A 25,420-nucleotide genomic window follows, 5' to 3' on the forward strand; every position below is an offset into this window, starting at 1 on the left:
GCTTAGCTTAGATTATATAGCCCAAGCACAGCTTGGATTTTATAGCCCGAGCTTAGCTTGGATTTTATAGCCCGAGCTCAGCTTGGATTTTATAGCCCAAGCTCAGCTTGGATTTTATAGCCCAAGCTTAGCTTGGATTTTATAGCCCGAGCTTAGCTTGGATTATATATCCCGAGCTTAGCTTGGATTATATAGCCCAAGCACAGCTTGGATTTTATAGCCCGAGCTTAGCTTGGATTTTATAGCCCGAGCTTAGCTTGGATTATATAGCCCGAGCTCAGCTTGCATTATATAGCCCAAGCACAGCTTGGATTATATAGCCCAAGCACAGCTTGGATTTTATAGCCCGAGCTTAGCTTGGATTATATAGACAGACAACATCTTGGACTATATAGCCCGAGTGTGGATTACATTTTAAAGCTTGAGGGCAGTCAGCCTTGCTGTTCCTTTGATCTCTTACTTTGAACAGACCACTGCCAACCTTGTTTGCATATCAGTAGTCAATGGGCGATATTGGGAGCTCTGTGGAGTTTCCAGTCCCAATACATTTGTAATGCTCATTATTAGACTCGCCCAAGTCTGTTACAAAAGTCCTTCATGTATTCAGTGGTACGGACATAAAGATGGCATGAATTGTTTTGTTGGAAAAGTTCTGGATAAATTGAGTTGTATGGACATTAAGACGGGATGACTTGTCTGACAGAAAAGTTTTGGATATATTTAGTGGTATGGACATAAAGACGGGGTGAAATGTCTGTTGGAAAAGTCCTCGATATACTGAGCAGTATGGAGATAAAAACGGGGTGAATTGTCTGTTGGAAAAGTCCTCGATACACTGAGCGGTATGGAGATAAAAACGGGGTGAATTATCTGTTGGAAAAGTCCTCGATACACTGAGCGGTATGGAGATAAAACGGGGTGAATAGTCTGTTGGAAAAGTCCTCGATACACTGAGTGGTATGGAGATAAAAACGGGGTGAATTGTCTGTTGGAAAAGTCCTCGATACACTGAGCGGTATGGAGATAAAAACGGGGTGAATAGTCTGTTGGAAAAGTCCTCGATACACTGAGCGGTATGGAGATAAAAACGGGATGAATAGTCTGTTGGAAAAGCCCTCGATACACTGAGCGGTATGGAGATAAAAACGGGGTGAGTTGTCTGTTGGAAAAGTCTTTGATAAATTAAGTAGTATGGACATAAAGACTGGTGAACTGTATGAAGGAAGCCAGGAAACCAGGACTGGTGGCTGGACCAGGATGAATCACAGTCTATTGAATCTGTTGAAATGGTGTGTGTGTGATTTGGATTTTTAACGTTGCCTTAAAAAGAATTTCAGCCATATCGCTACGATGTCTGAATTGTGGCAATTTATAGTGACGTCTAGCACTGAGGCATCATTCCGCATGATTTCCCACCCAATCACATTATCCTAACACCAGGCCGACCAGTCCTAACACTAATATCTTAACGCTGAGCGCATAGTGAGGCAGCTGTAAGTGCCATTTTTATAAGTTTTTGGTATGACTCGGCCGGGGATCGCACCCATGACCTCCCGCATCCAAGGTGGATGCTCTAACCACTAGGCCACCGGAGCGGTCTCGGCTGTTGAAATGGAAGTGCACGGCCAGACCACGCTGAAATACATGGCCTGACTGGGTTTATGGAATTTCTGTCTGGCTAGATCATCCACATTGTCAAGCTGGATGGTGCAATGCACAAAAACTAAGGTAAATGCATTTGTGCATGAAGTGACACCTCTGAACAACACCATTACATTAAGGTACTAAATAATGCAAAATATAGGTTGTAATGCTCACCACAGTTGAACAAAATGTGCAGAAGTGTTAACACACCAGTATTAGTTATATTGTGAGAATAAAAACCACTATCCACACGGGGGGAAAAAATGACTCAGTAAAAAGGAAACTCAATCAGTTTGCAAAAGTTTTTAAATATTTTTTCTTGACAATTTTGGCAGAAGTTGTGTGAAAGAGGAGAAACAACAAAGAATTGCATGTTACAGGAGGTTTATTCCCTTAGAATTCATGTCTGCTTAGTTTCAGTTCCTCCTAATTACTCTAACTTTGAAAGGACATTCTAAAAAATATTTTTCTTGTGAGGGCTGGTTTTAAAGTTGCAAAGTTGCTATTCCTAACTTCTTAAAATATGGTAATGTACTTGAATAACAAAAAAAAAAATAGAAGTAACTGATGAATTTGTACTATGTATACCGGTACATTTTCTGTTACACTTGACAGTTACAGTTGGGAGTTGCACATCGTAAACATGGGTCGTATCTTTGAATACATAAAGACAAGGCAGACGACAGACAGATAAGATAACAAGGCAGACGATAGACAGATAAGATAACAAGGCAGATGACAGACAGAAAAGATAGTACAGATTGGGAAAAAGAACCCCAAAGATATGTATTTTATCACTCGGTACTTTTATTCATGACGCTTGTAAAACTATTGTCAACAGTTCATGAAACAAGTCATCGGAAACATGTACAGAACAAAAACACGTCTGGTGATCTAATTTACATGTTTGGCAATCTATATTTACACATGTCTTGTAATCTATATTTACAAATGATTATGAAGCAGCACCAATGCAAAATCAAAGCAAATATGAATCTAGAGAGATTCTTGATTAAAGCGATGCCAATCTATTTAAACAAGGGGTGCATGGTAAGGTCAAACCTGCTATGGCAAACACCTGCACGTAGGGCATCCTGTATATAAAGAATGAAACACACATATCAATCCATCTTTACCTGTATATAAAGATCAGTTGCCCATAAAGACCAATTATAGATGGTCTTTTTGGTGGTTGTTACAGGTTGAGGTGTATACATGATGTTTTAGATGACTGAAATGACAAAAATATTGATATTATGAAATTATTTGTCAGTTTAAATTGCTTGTCTCACAGCAGTACAGTAAAAGCTTTTCCTATATCAAATTTATGTTGGTGACAGGCAGCAGTGACCTAATATTTGTGTAAGTGTTTCTAACTATCACAGCAGTTTCAATCTTCTAAGATTCTTCATGAAGCTGAGTCAGGTAATATTCTGACAGTCTACGCATATTAAAATAGTAAAATAGTCAAAGATTATAACATTAATGCATTCATTTTTATCTCACCTCTAAATAGAACAAATAGTATGTATGTATGTTTATATATATATATATATATATATATATATATATATATATATATATATATATATATATATATATATATATAGTTGGGTTTGCATTTTTGGGGCACTTTAGGTAACAATTTCTATGACATCACATTGGCACCCATGTTTCTGACAGTATATTGCAGATGATGGAGTTTTATGTGGAGCCAGTTAGAGACACCATCACATTCACATGTTGGAATTTTTTACCCATGAAATGAAATAAAATATAATTAAAACCATACCGTAACTGTCAAGAAGAAAATAAGAACGAGCCAAAATCGAATACTTGTAAAATATCAGGAACGGAATTTAAAGGGACACAAAATGATCAGCTACATATGACGCAATTTATTTTCAGATCTTTTGTGAGATAAATTTGTTATGTTGTTGTAGGGCGTAACGCCATTTTTCAGCACACAATAGACTATACATGGCGGCCAGTATTAATGGTGGAGGAAGAACCTAGGAAAACCCGGAAAGAACCACAGACCCACGAGAAGCTACTGGCAAGCTTTCTCACATACCCAAATAGGCTGAATCCAAGACTCGAACCCCATGCAGACAGAGGTGAGATGGCAGTGATCCGTAAGGGAGAGTGCTTTAGACCACTCGGCCACTCAGGGCCCCTAATGTAGTTTGTTACTAACCCAGTATGGGGTCTTAATGAGGGGTCAAATGGGGATCTTAATGTGGGGTCAAATGGGGGTCTTAATGAGGGGTCAAATGGGGATCTTAATGGGGGGTCAAATGGAGGTCTTAATGAGGGGTCAAATGGGGATCTTAATGAGGGGTCAAATGGGGATCTTAATGGGGGGTCAAATGGGGGTCTTAATGAGGGGTCAAATGGGGATCTTAATGGGGGGTCAAATGGGGGTCTTAATGAGGGGTCAAATGGAGGTCTTGATGAGGGGTCAAATGGGGATCTTAATGGGGGGTCTTAATGAGGGGTCAAATGGAGGTCTTAATGAGGGGTCAAATGGGGTCCAATAGAACCCAAAATTGGGTTTAGATGGCACCTGATACAAATTCTACTGAACCCAAATCAGGTCAGAAAGAATTCAATAATAATATCAAGTCAGCATAAATTAACAAAGGTAATGGCTGTCCAAGGAGTTAATTATTTATAAAATAAACAGGAGTTAATTAATTTAGTCATAAAATTGCAATGAACATGGCTGTGTACTTGTCAAAGAATGAATTGTGACCTTTTAAATTTTAAAAACTGTCATACAATTATTAAGTACAGGCAATTAAGTACAAATCATAGAAGTGTTTTGTTTTGAGACTCCAGGAGAATAAATAATTTAAACAGTATACATCTTTATAATGACAAAGAACAAATAATAATAATAATAATAATAATAATAATAATAGCAGCAACAATAATAATAATAATACTGGCATAAATGATGGCATCAAATAATAGTGGTGACATAATTATGTCATTACATTTTCAGTATTAGATGAGTTAATAACAATGACAAATACAATATTGTTAACAACCTAACAAGAATGACCTTGACCTTTAGAATCAATATTAGTGCCTAGTCCACTGGACAAAAAAAAGGGGATAGTGGTATGGAAAATGTCTATTTTGGTCTTGGCCTTCTTGAATATTCCACTGCACGGTCAGCAGACATATTCAATAACTAGCATCAACATAATGATTGAAAGTCCAGATATAACAGAAAGAAAAAAGCTCAGCAACAGGGAATAGCCTTTATCCTATTAAAAATATGACCCTCACCTTTGCTTAACAAACGGCCTTTGATCCACCTCATTCCTCATCAATGTTTGGCATATTTAAACTTAAGTTTATCATGTTTCGTTGTATACAGGGGTTGCTAGGATTAGTTCTAACAATTTCCAATTTAAATGTAACAAGAGATCTGACTGGATCAGTTTCTTTCACCTGCATCCAATCCCACAGTGGAGCAGTCAATACTGTTTGAGGTAGTTAAATATGCCAAGGGTTGTTGTGAAACGAAGTAGATCAACAACCCTTGGTTAGCGAAGATACTATGATCCGATGCACTACACGATGCGAAGATACTATGATCCAATGCACTGCATGATGAAAAGATACTATGATCCAATGCACTACACGATGTGAAGATGCTATGATCCAATGTACTACATGATGCAAAGATACTATGATCCAATGCACTACATGATGCAAAGATACTATGATCCAATGCACTACATGATGCGAAGATACTATGATCCAATGCACTACATGATGCAAAGATACTATGATCCAATGCACTACATGATGTGAAGATACTATAATCCAATGCACTACATGATGCGAAGATACTATGATCCAATGCACTACATGATGCAAAAATACTATAATCCAATGCACTACATGATGCAGAGATACTATGATCCAATGCACTGCATGATGCAGAGATACTATGATCCAATGCACTACACGATGCGAAGATACTATAATCTGATGCACTACACGATGCAAAGATACTATGATCCAATGCACTACACGATGCGAAGATAGTATGATCTGATGCACTACACGATGCGAAGTTACTATGATCCAATGCGAAGATACTATGATTCGATGCGATACACGAAGTGAGAAAAGATTAACTAATAAGTAAATGTTTTTAGATTAGCAATTATCTGATATTATAGATATTGCTGAAAAAACACGAGGTTTATGTTTAAAACAATGAATCTCACAGGGAAATTTTACTAAAGAGATGAAACAAAATGAAGGATTTTAAGCCAAATGAACTTCAGACAATTTAACGCACTAGTAAGATTAAATTCAGACAACCATGAAACGCACACATGTAGAAAGTCACAAAACATGGAAATGCCTTAAGCCTGACTAAACTTTTCATTTTCTCTAAAATATTTCTACTGTACTGAAAGGCAAAATGATGATGGCTGGCAGTGAATGACAAAATTATTACATTTTGGACTAGAATTTAAATTTTGAATCTAATACAAGTTTTGTATTTGTGTGTGTGCATGTATGTATGCATGTATTTGTATGCGTGTATTTGTACGCGTGTGTGTATGTGTGTATGCATGTATTTGTATGTATGTATGTATGTATGTAAGTGTGTATGTATGTATGTATGTATGTATGTATGTATGTATGTATGTATGTATGCTCTCTATCAAAAGCATGGTACAAGCACCTGTGGAGTTTTGAACAGAAAACTACCGATACAGATCTAAGATGGTGACCAAAGGTAAAATGTGCAAAGTTTGTATATTAGTGGTCATTCTAAACAGTATTTGAAACTGGTAATTAGAGAAAATATGTCCAAATTCGTAATCTTCTTCAAAATTAGGAATATAGCTTTAAAATATCTCAACATGGTTCAACTTTATCCATGATTTACAATAATTTCATATAATTTTTTTTTATATATTTTGCAAAAATACAACTGTACACATTTTTACTCTTATAAGAGATCATTCATATTCCTGAAAATGGCTCATTACCATTACTTGTAGCATTTGGAATATAATATAATCAAATGTATCCTTAGTAACGTAAAATACAGTAAAGTAGGGGTGAATCAATTCATCGATATATCGATGCTTTTGCTGTAATAGAAACATCGATACAACAGATGGAAAATCAATACAAAATTATACTTAACATATGCATGTTATTTTAGTCTTCAGCAGTCATGAATAATTATTAGTTTGCCTTGTTACTCTTTAAAATTATATTTCATCTGAAACATCATTTGCAGTCCTAGGCATTCGTATGTACTAGTAAAAATGAAAAAGACTAAAGCGAATACATATTTGCCATCTACATGGTTTGTAATCTGCCGCCCCCCTCCCATTCCATGCTAATTACCTTAACCCAGCAGTATGTTAAGCATATACTATACATTCCAAACATGTTCCACATGAATAATGAAGTACTTCAGTCATCATTTAATAACCACTTTCACGCAATGTTTCTATGTTGAATTGTATATTATCTACTTTGGTTGATTTGAAAAAAATACAACCAGTTTGTTGCACACTGAAATATGTTACACTGAATTCTCACTGGTTGTTATTGCTAGTTCCAGTCCAGGTCAAACAGTAACCACCGGTCAGAAGTTCATGTAGCTTATTCCCTGGATGACAAACGGGAAGTATTGGCAAAACAATAGTAAAACACTGCGCACAAGTTATTAATTGATATGTATAGTACTTAAACAGAGATGTTGTCAAGGTGTGCAACTGCATGAACCGTACAAAATTTGTACAAATTCGCACACTTGGAGAAATCCTGCAAATTAGCTTAAAGTCCTGCATATGAAAATGTGCCTTGCAAAGTATACAGTTTATGAAAATGTGCCTTGCAAAGTATACAATTTATGAAAATGTGCCTTGCAAATCATACAATTTATGAAAATGTGCCTTGCAAAGTATACAATTTATGAAAATGTACCTTTTAAAGCATACAATTTATGAAAATGTGCCTTGCAAAGTACGCAATTTTTATTTAATTCTTCTTGTTGTGACACCTGTGTTTTGGGCAGACAACTGTTTACACATATGGGTTCTTCAAGCATTACATGAATGGTTGTTAAACTAAATTTGATTGGCACAATGTGCCCAGGAATAAGCATTATGGTGTAGTCATTCATTAAGGAAGTTTTACAAATGCGTGTTTAAAGTATGGGTTACCTAGAAAAACCCAAATGTCTGATTCCTGGCATGGTTCCTTACAATTTTGTTCAGCAAATACTGGCTGATGATACTGATGATGGCAATAATAATTAAGTTTATGAAATCTATCAGATTATTGGAGCTGGAAAAGTCTTAATGGAGATACCAGTGAGTGATTTTGAGTCCAAAAATGGTGTCTGCTTCCTGGCATGTTTAAAATATCAGCTACCTACAAAACCCCAAAATGTCTGACTACTGGCATGGTTCATTACGATTTCATTCAGCAAATACTGGCTGATGATAGTGATGATGACAATAATTTTTAAAGTTATGAAGTATATCGGATTACTGGAGCTGGGGACATTGTTAATGGAGATACCATTGAGTAATTTTGAGCCCAAAAATGGTGTTAAATATGAATCAGATGTACACGTTGGATGGACGAAAATAGACAGCATGACGGTCAAGCTCCCTTTCAGTGGTTTTTCGAAATTAAATGTAGAAAGAGCAGTGAATGAAACTGCTGATGGAATAAATAAAATTAACACAAAATCTGCAATGGGATAGATTTAACATTGTTCAAGTTTATCAGCTTGTGTAAGTAATTTTTTAAATTACAGAATAGGTCTGGGTGTTGTCAATAATTTTCCTTTTTCTCTAACAAATACGAGTACTTGTGGCAGCAGCAGTCTTTTGTATACTTCACTGACAGTCAACATTTGCATACTACAATAGAAATTACAATCCTGATCATAAAGTTAAAAGAATAGGCATTTGCAATAAAATCCTCCATTGTTAAATATACCATTATTAAAATCTAATTTCTATCAAAATATCAATTTCCAATTCTTTTTTAGAATCTTTTATGAAAAATTTGGAGATTATGCAATCTTCACAAGACAGAGTATCTGTTATAAATGTAAACATTTATTTTTCCCAAAAATATTTCTTACAAAGAAAAACTGAATTTTTTAAATGAAATATATGATGCCAGTATTTCCAAAGTCCCTGGGGTTTTCTTTCTGAAGAGGCTGAAACTTCAATTTTCAACTTCTGTAACTTTAAAAATGATTAGAAAATTTGAATTCTCTTTTCAGGGTTACAAATAAACGACTGCTTTGTTATATTTAAACGCTTCAATAAGAACATAACATTTGTAAAGATGCTTTTATACAATTAAAAAAAACCAAACAAACAGAAATATACTCTGAAATGGGACTATGTAGCCAGTTATGCTGATTTGCCATTAAACACTATACATACATACATACATATGCAAGTACATACATACATGCATACATATGCAAGTACATGCATACATACATACATATGCAAGTACATACATACATGTACACACACATACATACATACATATGCAAGTACATACATACATATGCAAGTACATACATATATATTCAAGTACATACATGCATGCATGCACACATACACACACAAAAAACTACAAATACACACACATACTACATACATGCTCTTTTTGCAGGAATTGCCAAGTAGTTTTGCAAATTTCAGCATTTTAGACAATGTAATAAAAAAAATTAAAACATGGAATTAAAAGGAATTTCACAAAACACAGGCAAAATATAGGACTCCCTGAATTTATAGGACTAATGGAACTTGACACCTGCATGAACGCCCATTAATGCATGAAAATTGAACAAACATGCCAACGATATATATCCATATTACACTGGGTAGCCGTACACTGTATGCATTACCAAGGTCATGGTGGGGCATAAAAAGGTTCATTATTTTTAACACTGGTCACTACTGACAAACACCGACAATTAAAGTTAACAAAACTAAGGTTACACAGATATCATATTTAACAGTATCATATACATAACCATGGTTATGTATGTATCAGGTTTTTGTACAAAACCACGGTTACATTGACATATTTATCAGTATTATATACATGAACATTGTTTTTTATGTATATATTATGTCAGTATCATATAAAAAACCATGGTTATGTAGATATTATGTCACTAACAAATACAAAACCATAGTTAAGTAGATATTATAACAGTATCATATACCAAACCATGGTCACATGGATATCGTATTTATCATTATTATATTCAAAGCCATGGTTAGGTAGATACTATACTTATCAGTATCATATACAAAAATCAGGTTATGTAGATACCATATTTATAAATATTATATAGATTTTTCCAATGGACTTAACATAGGAGGTAACAATATTTTCCCATATGCATCAACATCAATGAGTATATGTTGTTAATAACGATTCACATAATGATTTATGACATCACCAATCAGTAGATGTTGATTAACGATGCACATAATGAATTATGACATCATATAATGTTGTACATTATGGCATCATAGAATGCTGTACATTATGACATCACAGAATGTTGTACATTATGACATCATACTGTACATTATGACATCATAGAAGGTTGTACATTATGACATCACAGAAAGTTGTACATTATGACATCCTAGAATGTTGTACATTATGGCATCATGCAACTCAATGGAAATTTTTATGTATGTCAGTATTGAAATTTCTTTTCTAACATGTTAAAAGATATGGTAATTGAAGCTAGCTATATATTAAACAGGTTGTTGTATGTGTAGTGTCTGATGTCTCTGATGGACAAGTTGTATGTGTGGTGTCTGATGTCCCTAATGGACAAGTTGTATGTGTGGTGTCTGATGTCTCTGATGGACAAGTTGTTTACATGAAGCAGACTGGCATGCTCCTAAGCCAATACTAAAAAACGTGTCTGCCTAAGATATCAGACAGTATATATATAATACCATTTATTTATTACATAATCATTCAATATTACATGGTTGATGTGGTGTTTGATAGGAGTGTTTAATCCATATCACACAACCAAACTAGATTAATTAATGTTTTCATTTAGGTCTGCATTCTTTAAAACTTCAGTCTGATCTGAATTCCATTCACACTGTTTGTCTAATGATAGGAAAGATTAAATACACAACCACATTCATTCTGAATGTAATAGTGATAAATTAACTGTACTTTTTACAGTCAATGAATACACATTAGAGCTATACACAAAGAATCAAGAATTTTCAATATTAGTTCCAAAATACTGCATAATATACGAGTATCTTTAGAACACTCCCATGTCGAATTATTTTGATGTGAGAAACTCAGGCAGAACTCTTATAAGAAATTTTCTTCTCAAATTCATTTAATTAAGCAATCCCTAATTTTTGCTTTGTGACCATTTTCAAATACATCTGTGCATACTTGTTCAAGATATCAAAAAATCAGTTTTAATAAAAAATATACGTATTAAGCCAATCTGTGTCAAAAGACCTATAATTTACTTCTAAGCAAAAGTATTAATTAACCATAAAATGTTAAGCAGATGACTGTGACCTACATTTAACTGATGACAAGAACATCAAAGAATGTGGTGTCCATGTATAATGTCCTATCTTCTATGAACAGGTGATTGAAATTAATGACAATTTTGAACAGAGCATGAAATTCATAGAAAATTCAAACCTTAAATGTTCTGATGTGCAGTATAATGATTCAGTCTGAATAACTATCATGTCTACTGTAGACTCTGAGACAAAAAAATTAACAAACAATACTACAATGAAGTTACCACACATTAAAATGATGGCACGTTTCTATAGTAGATCACTGTGAAACTGGTCCAAATATGCCTATAAAAACTCATTTCTACAGATGAGATGCACTGTCTGGGTACATGCATTGAATGTATTGTCTCTATAAACTGCACAAATTTCCTGCAAGCCAGAAAGGCTATTTTGTGTCATTGTTATCCTTTCTTACTTTAAACTAGAACTAACAGTGATGAGTGCATCGCAGAGGGCCCCGCTTTCCACAATTTTCCTGGCATGGGCTCAAACAAAAGTTATCCTGGAAAGCACAGATCTGGTGATGATAGCCATAACTCTTTGTAACACAAAATGATGAAAATCAAACTCAATCAAGGCATCATCAATGAAAAAGTGCATGATAACATTTACTGAAATGGAATATTCCTTTGTAAAGTTATGCTATGACAAGCAAAGTTGATAGAAGTCTCTTGTAGAAACCAGACTGAAGATGATGAGCAATCTTGGGTTGTAACACTACTGAAAATAACTAAACCCACATAAGGAACATGCAAGTCTATGAAACAAACGTTTGTACCAAATTTCATTAGAATATGTTGAATGGTTCTTGAGCTATTCTGGTTACAATCAACATCTGTTGTTGTTGTTGTTCTAGGGTTTAACGCCATTTTTCAGCACAAGATAGGCTATACATGGTGGCCAGTATAACTGGTGGAGGAAGAACCCTGGAAAACCAAGGGAAAAACCACCAACCCACAAGAAGCTACTGGCAGGCTTTCCCACATACCCACGCTAGCCAAGCCTTCAATCAACATCTGAGTTTCTTAAGTTAACTGTCAAGGAAAGTACTTAAATCAAGTTCATATGACAAAACCTTACCATGGCACATTTAAAACTAGGAGACAATGTTGAATGGTTCCGGAAGTATTGTGGTTATAAGGAGCTAATGTAGTATTAATGGAAAAGGGCAATAACTCCATCACAACTAGATCGTACAAAATAAAATCTTCAAAGGTAGCACACCTGAGTTTTCTATATCATCTCTGTATCATCTCTAAAAGCTACCTTGATGGTCATTGTGTTGCTGAACTGAACTGGGTTAAAAGGTAGTTTTGTACCAAGTAAGACTGTAGAAGTTTGGATGGAATTCAGTTTCCTTTTAAAAGAATCAATGATCAGAGTTATCTTCCAAAATTTTGGCTAATACAGACCACAACTCTCTGCAGAAAAATACCCACTCATCTTCAAAGTTTTGGTGTTGATCAAATAAAGTCTCCCATGCTAATGAAATGCCGTGTGTAAGAAAGCAGCTTCAAAATGTGTTAGAAATTTCATTCTAGGAATACTGCATTTTTTAATTATTTTCATTTTCTACTTGATAACAGACAGACATACATACAGACAGACATACATACTCTGGAGTATGGCACAACTCTAAATGGACCTGACAACAGATGAACACTGTGTACGGGTTACGGAGCTATGTTGGTTAAGAGTAACAAATGTGAAAATATGAAGTATTGGTCAAGGGCTGTAACTCCTTCCACAATGAAGTGGAGACAAAACCCATAAAGTGCACATCTAGGGCTACAACACAATGTAAAGCCAGATTGCACTGGAATATCTTCAATCATTCCTGAGCTGGTTTTAAGAATCTACTGCAGTGGAGACGAAATATTGATTGAAAATGGCAACTGCTCCATCAACACTGGACCTGAAAAGATGTAACTTTTAGGACACACAGCCACATGTAATAAGCAATTCCCCCACCCATTGCTGAGCTACACCAGCTACAAAAAGCGTGAATGAACAGAGCTGGACAGTTAATTAGATGGTTTTCTTTGTTGAGGAAATGGGAACCTAGTGCCTTTATTATGACACTGAGACAGCTAATCCTGGCTGGTCAGGCTGGGTATCAAACCTGAGACTTATAATTTATAAGTCAGACACTCAACCAAACGAGCTACCATGGCTTCCTACATTATAACTTCACTTGAGATCTTGCATTTTAATGCAAGGATCTAATTATAACCCCTTGGTGACAATTGTAAATGTTGTTTTGTTGAGAGAAAAAACTTGCCATGTGAACATTATACATGTTGGGATTTCTGGGAACTTATTTACATATTCTACAAACGTTGAGATTCCTCTTACACTATACATAATAACAAATATTAAGCAGTCATGAAAAATAATGAGACATACACACAAAATTCCTCCATCATGGCACATCACGTGCTGAAAATATGCAGTGTATTTTATACCTAGTCTTAAATTTTTTCTTGAATCACTGCCTTTACAGCTATTAATAACACTCAGCAAAGAGTGACTGGTCTTCAGTTAATTTCATTTCTTCTTTTTCTTTCCTGGTGTGGGTGGAGGCATAGGCTGATCAGGTAGACAAGTTCTCTGTTCTTCTAGCCGACTGGACTGTACCTTTTGTATCAAGTTGAAAAAATCTTCATCTGGAACTGTCGGGGCTTGAAGATTATTCGGAAGGTTACTTCTCTGATCATCAATTCGAGAGCCCTACCAAATAAAAATTGTACATGAAAAGTAACAAGAACGCTGACAACTTGGAGCATTAGGGAAATATGTTACATTAACCATGCTCAAAGGAATGAATGTAGAATGTCAAATCTGACAGTGATGTCCTATTTTATGATCAACATCCAAATACAAAGAGCCCTTTTGAAACGTTTAATCTGAATATTAAATATTTGTAAAAAATTCTTCTCTTTATTGCTCAAAAAAGAATTGATTACAAAGTTCATTAAAAAAAATTCCAAAGATAATATTAAAGCAATTATCTTTAGGTCTCACTGGATAGTTTTGTATTTTGACACCTTCCTAATGTTTAAAGTAGAAGGCATGAACCTAATTATCACAAGCCAAACATTTATAAATTCACACAGAAGCTAAATCTGTAATGTGGTTTAGATTTACTTTGAGTTAGGCTTGAAAATGGGTTGGCTTGTTGGTGACTGCCTATCACAGTTAGACTAGCACTGGAGATCAAATGCATAACTTGGGCTGCAAATTAACAGCCGACTTGGCTTACGTATTTTTGTATGTCTGCTACAGAGGTAAATATCTAAAAATCAAGATGGTTGATGGTGATCAAAAGTATCCTAATTTGTTATAGTACTAGTGAACTTTATTTATGCATAAGGTACATACTGATTCTTTTAGCTGCCTTGTCACAGGAAAATATTCAAAATAGCTCTTTGCTGTCAAAATGAATGTAAACAAGAGGGGGTTGGTGGCAGTGTTGGTTCAGTATAAAATCACCAGTTGTATCAGGAATTAACCTGACTGCCGAAGTCAAAATCTCACATGCATGCTTTCTACAAAAATCATTAGTTTGTTTTTATTTGTATCTTCAGTGTAAAATTATTCCCATTTTTCTGCAATAGGTCACTGTCAGATGAAAATTCACCAGATAAACTGTCCAGAGAGACCTTAATGAGCATACTGTATTGACATGGGAGGTAACCACTCTAAGTATTAATGGGAGGTAACCAGTCTGAATATAATCATTTTTGTGGAGACTTAAATTCAAAATTTTATTGTTTCTGTGGATTACCCTAAATAAATGAACACAACTACACTAAATGATACAGGATATATCAGATTAAAGCTCTTGATGGTGCCATGTGGTACTGCTGTGGCATCTCCAACCCTGCCTCCCCCCTGAAAACAATGGAATAGTTAAAACAAGACTACCCTCATTATAATCACAAATCAAACACCTGCCAAGGTAAAAATCCTCAGTGTTTTCGTCCAAGAGCTCAACCTCGAAAACAGAGATGATGCAGCCAAGAATAATTCCAATTCAATCTGTTACTGAAAAATAGATGATCTTTTACACCAACCACAGTCCACAAAGTTGTACCAGCTGATGATCATGTCATTAACACATTGACTTACTGTCCACAAAGTTGTACCAGCTGATGATCATGTCATTAACACATTGACTTACTGTTCACAAACCTGTACCAGCTGATGATCATGGCATTAACACACAGACTTACAAGGTACAATTCAAATAATGAAGATACTATCACTTTGTGTGCAAATCAAAACACTAACCAACAATCTCTGGTAAAATGCACTGAACTGGCTGTTGCAATCTTTGATGTCCGCAAAGACGTAAAAGTGCAAAGATAAAAGCTAAACATAAAGAGGTTTGTGTCGGCTTCATGCACAGACATACTCCAACAAACAAACACTATAAGGATGAACTGAAACTACTTCCATGACTGATATATGAAATGAGATCAGATACCATGATGAAAAAAGGAAGAAAATACACTTTATCAGTGGACCATCAAACACTCTTGTTTAAACTGATTGATGCTAAATGGAAAATCGTGGCTTATAAAGAAAATGTCAGTGAGACTGGACCAAATTATATGTGGCTTTGAAAAGCTGGAATTGAGTAATTCTGCAACTTCAGGATTATTTATGTGACAAACATTTGAGTGACTTGATTGACAGGTTTGTTCATTGATGTTATATGAAAATCAGTGGCACATGAAATTTTGTACTGCATTGTAGAGATATGTACTCAGTGTTTAATTAGTACTTGTACTCAGTGTTTAATTAGTACCTGTACCTAGTGTTTAATTAGTACCTGTAATTAGTGTTTAATTAGTACTTGTACTCAGTGTTTAATTAGTACTTGTACTCAGTGTTTAATTAGTACTTGTACTCAGTTTAATTAGTACTTGTACTTAGTGTTTAATTAGTACTTGTAATCAGTGTTTAATTAGTACTTATACTCAGTGTTTAATTAGTACCTGTACTTAGTGTTTAATTAGTACCTGTAATTAGTGTTTAATTAGTACTTGTACTCAGTGTTTAATTAGTACTTGTACTCAGTGTTTAATTAGTACTTGTACTTAGTGTTTAATTAGTACTTGTACTCAGTTTAATTAGTACTTGTACTTAGTGTTTAATTAGTACCTGTAATCAGTGTTTAATTAGTACTTGTACTTAGTGTTTAATCAGTAACAATTAACAATAATCCAATTATTTTACAGACTTGTTTCTTTTAATTAGAAATACCTGGATAAAGTGAGATATGCTTTCAAGAGGAATAAAATTTTAACAGTAAAGATTGATACCGCTAATGAGAAATTATCTTTGCATTTATCTATGCATTATATAAATTATTCATTCAGACAGAATCTTAAATCACTCATAAATGAAGTGAGGGACATTATTTTATACAAGTATTTTCAGCAGCAGTTTTGTCTTAATGACAAATAATATAAATAAGTGTTAAATCTAATTTTTGTAGATCATTTCATTCTTTAGTCTTTCGTTTTCAATAATACTACTGCTTAGATCCTTTATGCTTCCTGTTTTCTATCTATCCTTACTGATCTCACTACATGCACTGATTTAGGCAGAGAGTGGAGCCAACAGTTACCAGATAATGGATGCGTACTCATAGACTGGAACAATAAAAAATATTTAATAAATATTTTTCAGAAATGGCTAAAACGAAACAAACATGATGCAAAAGATACTATTTTCTTAAAGAAATCAAGTTGAATGAACCAACAGCAGAGCTGATTTGGTAGCTAAGAATTTAACAGTAAGAAGGGGTAGAGCATTCTGCATCACAAGAGGTTCCTTTTGGTTGGGTCTTTAACTTCATGAATCAGAGTAATTGCAAAATCCATGTAAACTGCTACCCTACAAAAAGTGATACCACAGTATAAAACATACAAGAAGTAAGTTAAACTTTGATTTAGTACCCGACAAATCCAACCAAAAGCCCAGAACTTAACAATGCAGACATATATGGGTAACACTATACATCCCCTCCAGTACCAGACAAACTGTCCCTAAAACACAACACATAACTTGACCATATGGACAATGAAGTGTAACACTAGATGACCAACTACAATACCTGACAAAGTGACCCCAAAACAGACTAAACCATATGGACAGGCAAAGATACACCTAATGATCAACAACAACGCCTGACAAACTGACTCGAAAAACATAACAATATGGACAGACAAGTGTAACACTATATAACCCAACAATATTCATAACAGGAAATAATAATGATAGTGTTAACATGTTTATTATGTTCTTTAACTTAAAACAATATTAAATTCAAATAGACTGTCGTGGCATACATTTTCTTCCATTTTTCTTTAAATAAAGGCTGAAAGCAGCTGCATTGAAAGCTTTTCGTATCTTCCTTTTGATAACTTAATACAGTACTCATGTTTATTACCTGACACCTCATTAACATCTCAAAGAAGCTGTCATCTGGTACATCCTCCTCTTTCCTCTGTTTGAGGTACTGGTTGATGACAGCCTGAGAGTTCAGGCCAGGGAATTGTGGGAGATTCGCCCTTTGGTCATTCATCCGAGATCCCTGTATCCCAGCAACCATGTCTAGGAATTCCTCAGCACCAGGGGAGCTTACTGCAAAAAAATATATTTTTAATGCAAAAACTATTTCAAATATTCAAAGTTCTTTAAATGATTATAAATTTAAGCGCATTAAAATAGTCATTTTATCATCATGACAGAAAAAGCTTAAGCATTGATTTATTTACAAGTTTTCCATGGAATCCTTAGATTTACATACATGAGTTCCATGGAATCCTTAGATTTACATACCAGAGTTCCATGGTATCCTTATATTTACATACCAGAGTTCCAGGGAATCCTTAGATTTACATACCAGAGTTCCAGGGAATCCTTAGATTTACATACCAGAGTTCCATGGAATCCTTAGATTTACATACCAGAATTCCATGGAATCCTTAGATTTACATACATGAGTTCCATGGAATCCTTAGATTAACATACACCACTCCCTTGATAACTCATGCCCTGATAACTTGCAAACCCGCTTATAATGTGGGGTCAGGCGTGGATCCCATTCTTTTTAAAACCAGAAAATTGATCCCTATTTCTTGAACTTGAAATAAAATCATGATCAAAATTAAAAACTGAAACGTTGATATATTGCTCGTTTTATGGTCGACAACGGTAGATATGACCTGGAAACTTTAATTAACATTTTGAAATTATCAACTTTTAATAAGAAGTCATATAGCTGGTTACATTTTCTTTCTAAACAACATTTTTAGTACACCGTAATTAAAGATATTCAGGGAAATTTCAATCACTGAAAATGTCACTTATGCCTAGTGTAGGCAGTACATTAATATTTAAATGCCAATTAAATGATTTTTATTAAGTGATATTTGTGTTTTATCTTTTAGTTTCACTTAAGCATAATCATCATAAATGCAATGTGTATTTAAATGTAAAATGTGTCAATCTACCATAACAGTTATGTCCGCAAGTGTTTCTCTGAGAACCTAATTAAGTGCCGACTGTGCTTTGATAACTGACCTGTGGAAGTATTTATTGTATTGTTACAATCAATTAACAGCTGGCCTCCTTTGTATTAGGCCCTATCACATTAATTATGTCTTTTGAATCAAATAAAGGAGGGTGAATATTTTTTTTAAAAAAGTTAAAAGGCACGCAAGTCCTACATACCTAAAATCTAGCGGCCCCAATCGTATGTTGGGTGAACTCACTTCACTTAATTAATCGAACACTGTTATAAATTTTATTGTGTATGTAACACAAACTACCTTAAATTAACTGACTCTTTCATAACTGATCAAAGATTGCAAGGCAACCAAGCGAAACGAATACTTCATAAAATAAAGAGCCTGGTTTCACAGATACAGACTATTGTGGGCAAGCGATTTTCTGAGAATTTCTGAAATGGCACTTACAGATATCCTCACGGATGATAAGAAATTTCACTATTACTTCCAATGAAATCATGACACCAATATTGTACTAATTGAAGAATATGAAAATTGAGTTTCGACGTAGGCGATTGTCTCAAAAAACAAATGTCAGTAGTTTAAAACAAAAGGAATCTTGTTTGGTGGTAGATCAACAGATAGTCTAGTTTCCAGCTACTTTGACTCCCGACTTGCTAGGATACTATTTAATTACACTCTGGGAACCAGACTAATCAACAAAACAAAAAGCAGTGACATAATACACATGTTTTTGCGTACACGTGACGGTTGTTGAAACAGTTGGAACAATCTTTTACATGTTGGAAATTTTGAAAATAAATGTTATTTATACAGAATAACAAACAACTTCATTAAAAAAGCGCGTTATTAACAGTTATTATCGACATAATTGTAAAGTGAGGATTCAGTCATAAAACAGCCCAGTTCCCTACCCTCCCCCCAACTGGTTTTCTCGATGTATAAGCCGACTTTTACAATTTATAGTGCGGTCTGTTTGTGGACCACATTGTGCACAAGTTATCAAGGGAGAGGTGTACAAGAGATTCACTAAACCAGGTGTTCTCAACAGCATCTGTAAGTCATCTGCGCATTTCTGTATCTCCCATGTATCTCACTTCAGGGCTTGAATTTAGCACTCACATGCTCACAAGTGTATAAATATTAAGCTCTTGTTTCATTTTGTAGCATGGCAGACATTTTTGTTAGTGCTATATTTTCCTGTAATGTACTGTCAAAATCATTAGCATGGCTGACGTCTTGAATGGCTGGGGCCTCAAGCATATTTTGAAGATGGCTGCTATAGCAGCCATATTGGACATCAGATTGGCACCAATTTCATTCAGGACCAAAAAGACATCATAAGAAATCTTTTAGTGAAAACCCATGTTGATGTGACCATCCATTCAGGAGTAGTGATAATATGATATTCAAAATGCCTGCCATAATATTTTGAAGATGGCTGCTATAGCAGCCATATTGGATATCAGATCAGATTGGATATCAGATCAGCACCATTTTCATTTAGGACCAACTTGACATAAGAAAACTATTACTGCAAACGCTATGTTGATATGACAATCCATCCAAGAGGAGTAGCAATAATTTACAAAATGGCCAGGGGCCCCAAGTGGCTGAGTGGTCTAAACCGCTCACTGTTACTGATCACTGCCATCTCACCTCTGTCTGCATGGGTTTGAGTCTCGGGTTCCGCCTATGTGGGTATGTGAGAAAGCTTGCCAGTAGCTTCTAGTGGGTTTGTGGTTCTTTCCGTGGTTATCCCGGGTTATTCCTCCACCATTAATACTGTCCGCCATGTATAGCCTATCTTGTGCTGAAAAATGGCATTAAACCCCACAACAACAACAACAAAATGGCCACTCTGGCAGCCATTCTGGATGTGTGAGCAGCACAAGACCGTAGAATTAATGCCAATACAAAGTTTCATGGCAATCTCCAAAGTAGTTTAGGAGGATTAGGAAACTTGTACAGATGGACAACTGACCATCCCTTCTGGTCTATGACCAATAGAGTTAGAAAGGAATATTCACATTCTGGTCTGTGAACAACAGAGAAGGAAATATTCATTCCTGGACAAAAAGCATGGAAAGAAATGCCTGCTTATTGGACATCATGTCGTATTGATTTCATGCCAGTAAAGATGACTACTGTCACCATGTGAGACTGAAAACAACTAAAGATTACGTCAAGTTAAAAAATCTAGAAACAAGCCAGAGTGCAATCAGGTTTGGAACCGCAGTTTCTCAAACTGTGCTGGGGGTCATTAGGGTTGAAGTGTAATTTAGAAACATTTAGTTAAACATCAGTCTCAGATCACACTACTAAACTTTTTAAATGCCTGTTTTCTATGGGTAAAACGATATACCAGTGCCGCGTGTTGATACGATTCACAATACGCAACCTGCAATATGATACATATTAATAGAACTTGATGGTCTTTCCATCTTTGGAAGGTAGGTGGTGCCCTTTCATGTATGTTGTCATTCTAGTCCTATTTCCAGTATGCAGATTACAGATAGACATATAGTTATCATATATTTATATCCAATTCTCATTGATGAGAAGATAACAACAATACAACAGAGTTTTAACAACTTTTTTAGGCCATTTAATGGTTGCTCCATTTAACTCCCTTTGTTTTGTACAACATGAATGACTTGAAAACATATTATTACCAATTTCGTGTCTCAGTTACACTTGGAAGACATTACGATGCTATCTTCAAAAACAGAAAAAATAATGAAATTTCTGCGTCCATTTAAAATCTCATGTAGAACAAATCCGGGCATTGGGAATAAGGCTGAATACCAACAAAATCTATCACATTTTATTTCCTGCAGATGTAAAAGACTGCTGTAGCCACAGGTACTTGTATTTGTTAGTGAAGATGGAAAACTATTGACTACACCAAGTACCATTCTAAAATTTTCTTTTAACTTACAAAAGGTAATAAACTTGAGCGCTTTGAAATCTGCCCCATCGCTCTTTCTATTTTAATTTCACTTATTCCATCAGCACCGTCATTTATTGGTTAAATATCTGTGCATAAAAAGATAAATTCCAAATCTGTTTCCCATGTACAATTTTTAAGGAGATGATGACAGGATTTTATCTTAAAGGAGACCTGTCCCTTTATCAAAGAAAAAAGGAGGGGTGGAAGAAATGGTCATAGGTCAATATTTGTCTAAACTTCAATATCTGTCTCTCTTTCTTAATGCTCCACTTTCTTATAGCTCTACTAAAATCACCATCTTTGACAGATGTCACCTATAGTTGTATAAGCATTAATCATGATTCATGCAATGGCACACCTGGACTGCATCTCCGCTTAAGTACTTGACATTTCTAATGACTTTCCTGCGAAGTCTCTCTGTTCCTCTGCCAATACTTTCTGTTTGTCACGCAGAGAATAAGCTACATTGATTTCTGATTGGTGGTTATTTTTTAACCTGGAGTGGAAAAAGCAATAACCACAAATGAGAATTCAGTGTAACATATTTCAATGTGCAACACACTGGTAGCATAGTTTTCAAATTGACCAAAGGAGTCAAGATACAATTCAAAGTAGAAACTCTGCATGAAAGTGGTTATTGAATGATGAGTAAAATACTGCATTAAACATGTGGAACACATTTGGAATGTATAGTACAAGCTTAACATACTTCTGGGTTAAGATAATTAGCATGGATTGGGGGGAGGGCCAGATTACGAACCATGTCACTTTGTATTAACTTGTTGACGGCAAGTGGGTATTTTCAAATAGTCATTTTTGTCTTTACTAATAAACAGTGCCTGTGACTGCAAATGCTGTTTCAGATGGATTATAATTTTACAGAGTAACAAGGCAACTAATAATAATTATTCATGACTGCTGAAGACTAATATAACATGCATACCGTATCGTTTTGCATCAATTCTCCGTCCCTTGTATCGATATGTGAATCGTTTCAGCAAAGAAAGTACTGATGCATCGATATATCAATGAATCGTTTCACCCCATACTATTTTCCATGTCAACAATAGCAATACATGGTATTCTGTTATACCTTTACCGAAAACTGGTCAAACTTGTAGAAAAATATTGACAGCTTTACTGAGATGGCATTGCTTAGAGTTGACCGATATGCTCTGCACACAACAGTGTTCAAGATAGGAAGCCTATTACAAAAGCTATTGTATGGAATCATCACAACAACAAATATAAACACTGCTGATGCAGTCACCACTCACAGTGCTTAAAAGTGATATCTCAGTTATGCTTGCATGTAACAAATTCATGTTTAATGGTCATAGCTGATTTTTCACTGACTTTTTAGCTTCCTTTCTTGAGTAATGTCTGGTTTCTTTGATGGTTCGCTGAAGGAACATCGTTGGTCATCGAGTCTTCGGCTCTGAAACTTACTCAACAATTCTAGAAAACTCTCATCATCATCTTTGTTTAGACTCTGAAGAAAAGATAAAGAAAAAACAATAGTTTTTGCTGTTTTAAAATCACATGTATAGTGATCAATTCATAATAGAATATATACCAGGGCCTTGCAGTCTTGCTAAATATTATTTGTTAAGTGTAATTATAAATAAACTTTCAATGGCCTGGTAAATTCTATTAAAGTGTTAACTTGAAATAAACTTTCAATGGCCTGGTTAATTCTATCCAAATGTAGTTATACAGAAACTTTCAATGACCTGGTTTATTCTCTCCAAGTGTAGCTATACAGAAACTTTCAATGGCCTGGTTAATTCTATCCAAGTGTAGCTATAGATACTTTCAATGACCTGGTTAATTCTACCCAAGTGTAGCTATAAATAAACTTTCAATTGCCTGGTTAATTCTATCCAAGAGAAAGTATACAGAAACTTCCAATGACCTGGTTAATTCTATCCAAGTGTAGGTATACAGAAACTTCCAATGGCCTGGTTAATTCTATCCAAGAGTAGGTATACAGAAACTTTCAATGACCTGGTTAATTCTATCCAAGTGTAACTATACAGAAACTTTCAATGGCCTGGTTAATTCTATCCAAGTGTTAACTAGAAATAAACTTTCAATGGCCTGGTTAATTCTATCCAAGAGTAGGTATAAAGAAACTTTCAATGGCCTGGTTAATTCTATCCAAGAGTAGGTATACAGAAACTTTCAATGACCTGGTTAATTCTATCCAAGTGTTAACTAGAAATAAACTTTCAATGGCCTGGTTAATTCTATCCAAGTGTTAACTAGAAATAAACTTTCAATGGCCTGGTTAATTCTATCCAAGTGTTAACTAGAAATAAACTTTCAATGGCCTGGTTAATTCTATCCAAGAGTAGGTATAAAGAAACTTTCAATGGCCTGGTTAATTCTATCCAAGAGTAGGTATACAGAAACTTTCAATGACCTGGTTAATTCTATCCAAGTGTTAACTAGAAATAAACTTTCAATGGCCTGGTTAATTCTATCCAAGTGTAACTATACAGAAACTTTCAATGGCCTGGTTAATTCTATCCCAGAGTAGGTATACTTTCAATGACCTGGTTAATTCTATGCAAGAGTATGTATAAATAAACTTTCAATGACCTGGTTAATTCTATCCAAGAGTAGGTATAAATAAACTTTCAATGACCTGGTTAATTCTATCCAAGAGTAGGTATAAATAAACTTTCAATGGCCTGGTTAATTCTATCCAAGAGTAGGTATAAATAAACTTTCAATGGCCTGGTTAATTCTATCCAAGAGTAGGTATAAAGAAACTTTCAATGACCTGGTTAATTCTATCCAAGAGTAGGTATAAATAAACTTTCAATGGCCTGGTTAATTCTATCCAAGTGTTAACTAGAAATAAACTTTCAATGGCCTGGTTAATTCTATCCAAGAGTAGGTATACAGAAACTTTCAATGGCCTGGTTAATTCTATCCAAGAGTAGGTATAAATAAACTTTCAATGGCCTGGTTAATTCTATCCAATAGTAGCTATAAATAAACTTTCAATGACCTGGTTAATTCTATCCAATAGTAGCTATAAATAAACTTTCAATGGCCTGGTTAATTCTATCCAATAGTAGCTATAAATAAACTTTCAATGACCCTTACATGTGTGTCAGATGAACTCATGTGAAGATTCTCATAATAGACATCTGTGGCTACACTGGCCGATTTTTGGACCTTAGGGATCTTTGGTCTGGCTCCACCACAGGCTGCAGGGGGCTGGTCCTTAAATAATAACATAAAATACATCTACTTTGTGTAGCGTATTATTATATATTGTGATTTTGTTCCACAGACTAAACCATATTTTATTGTTATGCAGTATTTATCAGTAATGTGTAGCCATGTCCTGAACTTATGTTTATTACACACACACACATATTACACACACACACATATTACACACACGCACACACCATATGTACATCGGCACAAGGGCATTTTGTGATTTTATTAATCTGCATGTATTGTTTATCATGTATGCAAATAAACAAAAACCTTCACATCAACTCCATGTGACACTACCTATCATATCTGTGTACCTATTATATATGGACAGTGCCTATCATATCTCTGTGTAACGATAATATATGGACAGTGCCTATCATATCTCTGTGTACCTATAATATATGGACACTACC

General features: G+C 34.9%; 1 protein-coding gene across 1 annotated transcript in view; it reads right to left on the reverse strand.

Moving 5' to 3' along the window:
- Positions 1-2,431: 2,431 nt before the first annotated feature.
- Positions 2,432-25,420, reverse strand: part of LOC149777747 (uncharacterized) — a 169,781-nt gene continuing 146,792 nt past the window's right edge. Inside the window, exons 12-15 of the mRNA XM_089938795.1 lie at positions 24,885-25,004; positions 23,124-23,259; positions 17,731-17,924; positions 2,432-13,997 (exon numbers count right to left, since the gene is read on the reverse strand). Coding sequence (XP_089794921.1) covers positions 13,815-13,997; positions 17,731-17,924; positions 23,124-23,259; positions 24,885-25,004 — 633 coding nt within the window. The 3' untranslated portion in view covers positions 2,432-13,814. The remainder of the gene's footprint in view (positions 13,998-17,730; positions 17,925-23,123; positions 23,260-24,884; positions 25,005-25,420) is intronic.

Source organism: Sinohyriopsis cumingii, chromosome 17 (genome assembly GCF_028554795.1).
Source record: "Sinohyriopsis cumingii isolate HCF-2022 chromosome 17, ASM2855479v2, whole genome shotgun sequence".
In the NCBI taxonomy this organism is placed as follows: Eukaryota; Metazoa; Mollusca; class Bivalvia; order Unionida; family Unionidae; genus Sinohyriopsis; species Sinohyriopsis cumingii.